This window comes from Microtus ochrogaster, chromosome 5 (genome assembly GCF_000317375.1).
Source record: "Microtus ochrogaster isolate Prairie Vole_2 chromosome 5, MicOch1.0, whole genome shotgun sequence".
In the NCBI taxonomy this organism is placed as follows: Eukaryota; Metazoa; Chordata; class Mammalia; order Rodentia; family Cricetidae; genus Microtus; species Microtus ochrogaster.
The window spans coordinates 56,112,116-56,123,060 of record NC_022012.1 but is presented as its reverse complement, the minus strand read 5'-3'; the positions used below and the strand labels follow the sequence as shown (position 1 = coordinate 56,123,060).

Here is a 10,945-nt window from a genome sequence, read left to right as displayed (position 1 = left end):
CTATTAATCATAATTCCAAACTGGTGTGGGATTGTTTGTGATTTACGCCTTTATCTGGCGCCCAATGTGGGACTCGAACCCACGACCCTGGGATTAAGAGTCTCATGAAGCACTTGGACAGAATAGAGCAGATACCTGAGAGGCCCTCAAGAAAGGGAGGACAGATTCTGCATTGGTGCTGAGGATCCCCAGAATCTCTTCCCCTTCCATGGCAGGAACTCCTGTTTAATAACTCTCACACTCTCAGGAGTGGGGACAGGAAATACACCATTTGGGTCAACAGTGAGAGGAAGGTGGCTTTCACCAGGCACAGTGGTAGAGGCAGACCTAGGTAGGGACACACAGCCAGAGGGCAGTGTGATTGGCAGGGAGGAGGAAGGGATCCTCTGCCAGAGAGGGAGGGGTAGGTTGAGGGTCTGACGGCAGGAGGGAGCAGATGGTTTCAGAGTAGTTCAGGCTGGTACACTAACTCAATTGTATAACAGTCACCCAAGGGGGTGGGGAATGAGGGGCAAGCTACAAAGCAGAGAGAAGTCTTTTGGTTGTGAGTCTAAACAGCGATTATAATAAAAGTTAAAGGGGAGAAAAGCATGCAGTTTCCTGCAGCAAGCAGAAAAGGGTGGCTTTGGAAGCTACAAAGAGGGGGAAAGGCTAAAGAAGAGCCAATGGGTGTGAGGGGCAATCTAATGGCTGCTCAAACTGAGTTTTAACTTGGAAGGGTTAAGTATTTGAAATCTAAGATCCAGGGAACGTCAGTTTCTTCCTTGAGATGGGGATAACAATGGCACCCAACCAAAAGAACCTAAGTATTAAATATGATAATAAAGTCAACACACCAAAGCACAGGTTACAGCACCCGGCACTCAGGAAGCAACCAGGGATCACTCCATAGTCATGATAAAAGAAGAGGTGGGCAATGCTGTGTTATAACAGCGAAACTACCACAGGAAAGAGATCCTCCGTCTACCCTGATTCTGTGACCCTACAATCGTGTGGTTCTAGCCCTACCGTGGTCTCAAACTCCACAGACCGCAGTGAACTTCATCGTTTGCTGGGGATACCTGACGCAGTTTTAAAGCTAGCACATCTGCTAAAGTCAGTTCAAGAGAAAGGGAGATGTGCAGTGGGGGAAATGTACCCACAGAGAGATCTGAAAAGCGAAATGATGCTGTTCATCCTAGAAGTCAAGAGCAGAAGGCAGCAGGTCCCTCCTATCCCTGTTTCATGAACTCGTAGTCGGGGGTTACCGATCCAATTGACACTCAGCGCTGCCAATGATCTCAAAGCTTTAAGAAAATGACAGTGATGCGTCCCAGTTGTAACGGGGCTCGTATCTGCCTCTGTGTGTGCATGTGCAGGTATGTGCATGGGCGGGGCACTTTGGCTTTAACAGTTCTATGAACCAAATATCCACTGAGCAAAATACTAACCCATCCTGAATTTTCACCAACAGTAGTAGGTAGCTCTTATCTCACGCCATTTAGCAAACTAATTCATGGTCACTGTGAATATAATTTTTAACAGTTCTAACCAATCCATCTTATGGAAGATTACTTCGTCTCAGAACACATGTCTTTATATCTTAAACATAGATTCCCATATGTAGTGTCAGCATAGAGATTTATCTAAAAAAAATCACTTTTTAGTTTCTTTTTGAAAATATGTATATGTGTTTTGCCTACATATGTGTCTGTACAGTGCATGCATGGCTGGTGCCTACAGAGCCCAGACGCAGGATTGCATCTCCTGGAACTGGAATTACAGATATTTGTGAGCTGCCAGGTAGGTGCTAGGAATTGAACCCCAGCCCCTTTCACAGCTGAGCATTTCTAGCCCCTAGTTTAATTTCATACACTAGACCAAATAGTGACTTTGAGCATTCTGACTGTTTTTGTTGTTGTTGTTTTGGGTTTTTTTTGGTCTATGATTTTGGTCAGATTTATTATGCTACAGTAATACAAATTTAGTAATGCTATATAGGTAAAGTAGTAATGAAAAAAGTGAACTAAAATGATGCATAGGTGAAAGACACAAAATTTCCCTCTTGGTGGCAGTGATGATGGCAGGAGCATCAGCTAATATGGGACAGTGCGTTATCTCATTCCCATGAACCTCAGTGGCTTTTACGCATATGGAAGGAAATAAAACGTTTCAGGCCAGTCCTCCAAGGTTGCTGTAAAGCTAAAGAAAAATGCAAAGCCAAACGTTCTGCTTCCTTGTTTGCTGCTTGCTAGCCAAGCAGGTACTTCTTCAAGTCAATCAACACCCTTGTATTCCCTTTATAAAAGCCATTTTACAATAAGCTGAAATTTTTTTTTAAAAAAATCGTTTGTTTCACCATCCAATACTGAAGAAAAGTCAAGTTTAGGAATGCCATCATATTAATTTTATAGTATGTTGCTATGTTTTATTAGGCTATATTAATTATACATAATGATGGGTTTCATTTTGTGCATTTATACATGCACACAATATTCTTTAATTACAGTCTCCTGTTCCCTTTCTGGTCCCCACATCTCACTTCCACAGGTCCCCATCCACTTTCACAATGTCCCTTTCTTTCAGTGTCCCAGTGAATCTTCCTGAGTGTGAGAACTGACCACTGTAATTGTGTTAAGTACATACTGGTGTTAGCAAGCATATTTGTGATGTTGTGCAGCCAATCTCCACAACTAGTTTCACATTGCAAAACGGAAACTTCATACCTGTTAGACGCCAGTTACCCAGCCGGCTTCTTCTCTTTCCAGTCCCTGGCAGACACTGTTTTAATTTCTGTTTCTAGTCATTACTCTAGAAAGCTCGATGGCATGTCTTTGTCCTGGTGTGTTGGAGTTCAAAGTTCCTTAGAGGCATCCACATGGAAAATACTCTTTTATCTCCATGCTACATACTGCATCCATCAGCGGACATATTCCAGTTGCTCCTACCTCAGCTACGGTGCAATGTGACCATCAACAAGGAGTAACCAAGATGTGACATGCATTAACACACATGTGTGAGCCTGGGTTTACATTTGATAAATAAAAAAGCAACCAAAAATGCTTACTCCTTCAAATGTTCCAGTTCAGAGTCACAAAATTAGCCGTTTTCTGAAGAAAAAAAATAAAGCTAATAATATTAAGTTTTTAGGCTTATATTTAAGTTATTGTTCTAGGAAAAGATGAAAATTTGATTTAAATTTTAAAAAAGTGGATTATACAGAGGATGTGACCAAAGATGTCACGTACTCTATAGTTCAATCTTCATATGATGCAGGTAGCAAGAAGAGACCTGGGGCTGAACAGGTGCCTAGGGAGCACCTGCTGCTCCTGCAGAGGAACTGAGTTAGACTTCCAGCTCCTACATGGATAGCTCACAATTACCTGTAACTCCAGTTCAAAGGGCTCTGATTCCCTCTTCTAGCTCCGAAGGGTACACACACACACACACACACACACACACACACACACACATGCTCTCTCACGTTCACACATACAGAGGCACTCATGCTCATAATTAAAAATAAATTAAATCCTTAAGAAGAGAGGCACAAAGAAATACTGATAACTTGCCCAGACTATGCACACCACGTAATAAGATCACTACATAATTGAGATTACTTTATACTTTTTTGTTACTGCTCCTCCTCTTTTTAGCAAATTAGTTCATTCACAGTTATTCGAGGAATTCTGGGATAGTTAAATGGCCATTATGGTGGAGCACCATACACAGAGCTGCTCCAGCTGTTACCCAGTGTCTTTATCCTTTTCCTACTCCTCTACGTGGCTCTTGCAGAACACACAAGACAAAGCAAAAACTACTAATTACAAATCTACTCTTTTTACTAATGGGGCAGTACTAAAAAGGTTTGGGAAAACATTTAAATCATAAAAGATTTTCAGATTAAAACTGACATATATGTCTTTGAAATTTTGCTCTCTACTTGAAGAACAGAAAAGTAGCATCTATAACAGAACTCTGGATCCAGCTGGGTGTGGTGGTGCATATCTTCAATCCCAGCACACAAGAGGCAGAGGCAGGCAGATTTCTGTGAGCTGGAGGCCACTCTGGCCTACATCATAGAACTATGGATCCAGGAAAATCCTAAAATATTATTGCCCAATTAATCCTTGGCATTTCCAGGTAAGAAATGTGAGGTTGAGGAGAAAGGGATTTGTCCAAACTCTTACACTAAGTAGCGGTAGCCTCGTGACTGAAGCCAGGTCACCTGAAGCCCAGCCCCTATGTCTCTCCACAGACTGTGTTACACTACCCTGAAATCCCACATCACAGTGTTTCGGTGGGTACGATGACAAGAAATGAGTGACCAGCTGACTGTGTATCTCTATTTTGTTCTACTAAATGACTTGATAGTTGATTTTTTATTTTAGATTTAGATGACATTGACAGAAATTACGATTAAAGACAACTATTTAAAAAAAAAACTTCTACAGGACTGGGAATAAAACTCAAAGGTAGAATGCTTTCTTAGCATGTATGAGGTCTGAAATTTAATTCTGACCACCCCCAAACACACATACACAAGGGGAGTCGGGCACCTTTCTGCAATTCAGCGTCATCTAAAACTGTATTACCACAACATTTAAAGTTACGTGAGATTGCCAGGTGCAGTGGTACCTGAGAAGGCTGGGGGGGGGGGGATCACAAGTTCAAGGACTGAACTACACCAGTGAGACTTTTTCAAAACATGAAAAACAAAGTTAGATTAAGGGGATCGTCTCTTGCCACTTGTGTAAGAGCGAGAGAGAGATTCTCTAGGGCATGTTGAGGGGTAAACCATAAAATGAGGAGGCAGATCATAAGGATGGTTTATATAATTCAGGACTAGAGTCATAAAAAAAGAACGGCCGTGGAAGCTATGTTTTCCTTTCTACATGTCAAAATCCATATGATTTTTAAACATTAGATTCTGGTACAGAAAAATCGTGTCTGATTTTATAGATGGAAAGATGTAATATCTGGAAAAAAGAGAATGAGAGGAATGACACAATTCACTAAACAACTCTGTCTGCATGGAAACAGAGACATAACTCAAGAGTAGTGGCTCAGGTGAAAAACCTTGCTCATGGTAAATCATTCATGGGTGACATTATTATATTACTTAAGAAAAAATATAAACCATTGAATTTAAAAAAATTATGACCAAGTACTTTGTACCTTAGATGATCACAAAATCATTGTCCTAATCATTTCAATTAGGGTGTCACCCTGTCCCCCTAATTGAAAGACTCTGACCACATAAAGCTGTCCTGAAACTAGTCTCAGAACTGCACTGTTTGCCCCACTGGGATCTGTGCACGAGGAGTGTTTTGTTATATGTTGTGGGTGAAGAGGGTATAGGAGTATCAGCCACTTAAGTCCAAGGGTGTACTTATCAAGTGAGACTGTAATAAAGGAAAAATATCAACCTGACAAACCCCCTAAAGCTATCTGGGCCTCCCAGAAGCTTCAGAGAGGCTATGAGACAAGACTTCAGGATAAACACTGGCTAGGAGAGAGGCTAGAGGCCAGCCGTATTCCACACATTTGTTTTCATGCTAGTGTGCAAGTGTGTAATCATAGTACTTGCGGGGTGAAGGCATAACGATCTTGGGGCTCATACTGGCTACAGTGTGAGTTCAGAGTTGGCCTGATTCACATATCAAGACCCTACCTCAAATCCAAAACCCTGCAGAGAGACGGGGGGAGGAGAACAGAGAGAGAGAGAGAGAGAGAGAGAGAGAGAGAGAGAGAGAGAACAGACATATCTCCCACGCTAATCCAAACACAAAATCTACTATAGAAATTAACACAGATGAAAACTACACATTAACTATGTCAAATAAAATGATTATCAACATGCTGTACAACACTTAAAACCTGTATGCCTCCTCTGCAGCCTGGCAAGTCATAGGCTAAACCTCCTCTGACTCCAGTTTATTACAGCTGAATTAAGCATCCCCTCCCACAGCAGGTTTAAATGACTCACTGGTCCTTTTGGAGTTCCAGTTTCCCTGGTTCAGTCCCCAGTCCATCCCCTGGGCCCTTTGCCTTTGGCACCTTTGCCCTGGTCTACCAACTCAAACATTTTCTGACTGTTCCCATCAGCTCACTCAGGGCCAGGGTAAGAAACTGTGGGAAACTGATAAAATACTCAGAAAACAGAGCCAGGTAGTCTGCTACTTTCGCCACTCACGTCTGACACATAGGGCGGGGACACTGAGATAACAGGAGAGAACTCTTCTGGTTGTCCTGGGGCCCTCAAACCAGGATTTCGGGGGGGGGGGCAGAATAGCAGTGATTTCTCCTAGACTTGGTAAGTTTGTGACCCAGTGGCCTCTGTCCCCAGCCTGTATTCTGCATGGAAAGTACATATGGAATAAAGAACTATGCATGACCTGAGTGCATTTACTTACACAATACAGCCTGGTTTCTCGAGTCTCTCATTACCTTATGGGAAACACCCTCCCTCCTATGCCACGCCTCTCACCCCCTTTCCTCTCTTCCTCTTCCAACGTGAATTCAGGACCCCGACTGTTTATGCTCTAACTTTAACAATACATAAACAAGTACTCATGATCTGTGAAGCCACTAAGTAGCAAGAAGGAAACTGGCAGGAATGGATAAAGAGGACAGTGTAGCACTGAAGGGGGGGGGACTATTTAGATGTGTCGGTTTAAATGTTTGGATGGGAGTTGAATTAGTTATACTTTCTAGTCATTTTCACAAATACAAGGTCAAATCAGAGAATCAAAACACAGATACGAGGGCATCAGAGCTGTGGCTCCCCTGAATGAAGCTTCACATCGGCCCCTGCCTTCTTCCAGTGTAAACCACAGTAACTTCCTTGTGGCGTGCAGCTAGATGCCTAGTTTAGAAAATTCAAATTTATTTGTACTTTTAAAAAAAAAAAGTGCAGTGCACTCTTTTTAAATCTTAAATTTCAATACACAAAGTGTTAATAATACGAGAAAAGTGACACTGTTCCTGCGAGCACAGAAACTCGTTGTTTGCTAGATATGTGCCGTTGAAAAGCCCAGTTTGTAGACCTCCCTTTGGCTGTGTTCTATTAAATAGTACCATTTGATAGAGTTTGAAATAATTCACCAGAAGCTATTTGCTCTAAGAAAAATGTCTCAGGCTGCCAAACATACTCTACAACCCTGTACCTTTCTTATTACAACAATACAAAACAGAACTACTTTACTTGTGCTCATGGGGGAACTTCAAAAAGAGGAAAACCCAAGGAACAAGTAAAAGGAAAAAGAAGTCAGCATACTCCTTCAGTGAGGCACTCGGGGCACGGCGCCCAGCCCAGCTTGCTCTTCCTGAATAATGTCACCCTTTCGTCACACTCCCTCCGCACCATTTCTCAAGAGCATCCCTGTCTCCCACCCATTTTTATTTCCCTCTTTCCAAACATCTGACTCATCCACTTTTCTCCAGCATCACTGGCGAAGCCTCCCTTTCTACTCCGTAGCCCCCTTATCCACATTTTCAATATTCATGGAAAAAAAAATGTTCTTGGAGAAGGGAGGCAGTGTGACCTGGTTCCCAGAAGGAACATGGAGACCTGGTTCCCAGAAGGAACACACAGCACACAAAAGTGTCTGGGAAGCACAGAAGATCCAGATGTGAAAGCAAAAAGCAAGCAAAAAAAACAACAAATAACCCCTGATCCTCCTTATGCTGCACCAAAGCCAAACAGACTCTAGCCACTGAGCCTCTGGTGGGTTCAGAAGCACCTCTGCCTGCACTGGGCAGCTCGTTACAGAAGCAAGGAGGCAGTCTCGGGTTTCGTAAGTGGATAGTCAAGAGATGAACGAATATCTTCCCACTGACCTGCTAGTAAGAGGTCACTTGAGTGTCCCTGTGTCTACTCATTTCTCAAGCTTGACCCACGAAAGTGTATTGTTTCATAGGGCCCTCAAAGCGTAGGAGCCTCCTTTCACTTGGGTGGACACACAGCACTGCCAACCCCATTGCTGATTTTTCTCACAGACTCATTCAGACAGAATGAACCACTATAAAAAGCCATGCTCCAGCTTTCCTCTCAACTTTTCTTTCTGAGGCTGGAGAGATGAGAAGGCTCCAGGATGGGAAGGAGCTGAGAGACAGGACTGAGAACTCCTAGGTGTGGCTCTGGGTGCAAGGCGGCTGGAGGACCTCAACCACGTTGCCACCTGCCAGCAAGCACGTCTGAGGTTTAGCTCTGCACAGTTGTGTAAGGGGATGCTCTGACGCAATGCTCAGAGCAGTATCAAGGAGATGAAGGGAAGGGAAGGGTGCTCCTTCCCCAGGTATTGCACATATCAGTGTGACAACATTAAGGAAAAACTCAAGAAAGAAATGCCCCATTGCAACTGCCTTTAAGTCATCTCCCGCTGTGATGCCTGGGAACTGCTGCCTCTTCTAGCATCAAGTTTGTAGTCTTCTGAGAAGTATTGCACTTTTCTAAACAAGTCAGTGAAGCTTCCACGTCACACATACACACACACACACACACACACACACACACACTCACACAGGGAAAAAATAGGTTGTCTCATACAGAAACAATTCCAGCAAGCATTTTGTCCACCGCACATACACCTCAGATGTCATACTGTATCCATGCTATAACACATTGTCATTTGCCTTAGCAACAAACACAAAAGCGACAAAAGAAACTTCATTTCTTAAGACAGCTGTCATAACCTATATTGCTAACATCCTACCTAATCTGCTGGGATACAAAGTAACACTGCAAACGCACAGCAGAAATTTACATCATAAACCCATTCCGAGAATCCTTTAAAATTGACGTTTATGATTTTGAAAACTTTTAAAAGCAAATGAAGAAATGGTAACACGTGACCATTTCTGTTACAATCACTTCTCCTAGGAAAACTACCTAAGTCACCCAAATGACAGTCCTGCCCCACAAACTGAACAGCTAAGGGAAACGTTGGCTAATTTCAGTACGCTGTACTTATGCAGACTTCTGGGCCAACCTCTAGGTGCTGCTGCGGAGACCCCCTTCCCAAAGACTGCCTTCCTCCCCCCCCTCCTGATGGCACTGCACTGCGCAAAGCCAGCACCCTCAGGAAGTCACAAAAACTAACGTCCTTTGGCGAGCTAAATAATGCTATTTTACATTTCAGTCGAAATTATACTACAGAGAGGTTAACTAAATGGAATAAGACACAAGCATTTTTGTCAAAGCCTTCAAGGAAGCTGAAGTAGCAGAGACAAGAACAATCGGAGCCCTCCTCCCGTTCCAGGCCTCTCTTTCTACAAGGAGTGTCAGTACATAAGAAAAGTATGAGGCGAGCTCGGAAAATGCGGGCGTCAGGGCGCGGTGGTTCCTTGGCTGCACAGGCAGCATCTGATAAGTCAGCTCCTGCATCCGCGAAGCTGATGAGATGGGAGTGTTGGGGGGGGGGGGGGGGGGGGGGGGGGGAGAAGGGGAGAGGGGGGGGGGGGGGGGAGGGGGGGGGGGGGGGGAGGGAAGGGGAGGAAGACGCCTTAACGTTCGCATCCGATTAACCAGTGCACAACCGCCGCCGCATCTGCGAGGACCCGGACGCCCCAACAGCCTCAGGGCGCCGGGTGCGGGACGCAGGGCCTTGCCTGGGGCTGAGGCTGGGGACTAGCGTCTGCGTCGTGGGCAGTCCGCAGAGCACCCATCGGGGATGGGTGAGGCCCTTTGCCTGTACCTGCGATGGACCACGTCCAGCGGTAGAACTCCACGGTGTCGTTGAACGCAGTGGACACCGCGTTAAGGACGCTGCTGGGCTCTGAGTCCATCAGCCCCATCGTGGCGCGAAGAGGTGCAAGCCGCGGCGAGAAGAGAGGCCCCTAGGGACAGTGGGCGGCTGCGACGGCGACCCTGCTGGCAGCGGCGTCTCCTCCTCCTCCAGGCGCCGCGGCAGGGGATGCGGGCGGCGAGCAGCGGTGAGCAGCGGCGACTAGAAGCCGGAGGGCGGTGGAGGAGGAGGACCCGCCGCGAGCGCCCAGCGCTGCTCCTCTCTGTCGCGGCGCGCTGCAGCAGCTCCAATCCCCTCGCCCGCATCACGTGGCCTCGCGGGGCGGGGCAGCGCCTCCTCTCGCCCCGGGCGCGGGGATGCTGCGGTCGCGAGTGGTGGCCGGTCTGCGCAGGCGCACTAAGGCCTGCTCCCCCCCTCCCCCGGCCGCCACCCAGGCAACGAGAGCGCCGGAGGGGGATACCTCGTACCCAGTCCACCTCCCCGCGCCTGTGTCCTCCTTCCCTGCCCGCCTGCCCACGGTTACCTCTGCTCCGCCGGATGCATCGTGGGAAACTGGACCAAAAAGAAGGGGAGTTTGTGGACAAACATGTGTAGGCGAGGCGTTTCTGGTTCCTGCCTGTCATTCATTCACCTCTATTTCACTTGTGCTTTTGCTGTCTTCGCCTTTGGCACGTGCTTGTCACCCAGACAAGGAAATGCAGGTGGTTTCACTCTAAAGGAATGCCATTTGTCTCATGCAGCGGCTGTGGCGGTAGTCCGTGGTCATCCCATAAATACATTAGTGTATTGTTAAACTCCTGCACGTACTGAAACACGGACCGATCAAAGCCATGTGGTTGTGTCGAATTAGGCTCTGGTAGTTCAGAGAAGAGGGAGCCATAAGAATAGGTTGAAAAGTCTGCTTGGTCAATTTGAAAGGATGTTGCTGAGGATACAAAGACAATTGACTCGAAAGAAGAGGGCCAACTGATGATTTTTCATTTTGAAGAAAAAAAAAGTTCAGGTAAGACGGGAGGCAATAGAAAAGGCCACACCTGCGAAGAGCAACAAAAACAAAATTACACTATATAAATTTCATAGTTTCCAACATAAAGCAAAGTTTTTGTGAATGGTCCAATAACAATTTCCTCTGCTCCTTATTCAGACGTTCCACCTTTTTTTTGTTTCAGTTTCTCTCCACCTGCTAATTTAAAGTGCTTATTTTAAAGGGCACCGTG

At 45.5% G+C, this 10,945-nt stretch overlaps 1 protein-coding gene across 1 annotated transcript in view; it reads right to left on the bottom strand.

The window, feature by feature from the left end:
* The window catches only part of Elovl4 (ELOVL fatty acid elongase 4), a 32,867-nt gene extending 22,814 nt beyond the window's left edge, over window positions 1–10,053 (bottom strand). The window contains exon 1 of the mRNA XM_005347558.3: window positions 9,678–10,053. Within this exon, the coding sequence (XP_005347615.1) occupies window positions 9,678–9,777 (100 nt within the window). The 5' untranslated portion in view covers window positions 9,778–10,053. The remainder of the gene's footprint in view (window positions 1–9,677) is intronic.
* Between the last annotated feature and the right edge of the window lie 892 nt (window positions 10,054–10,945).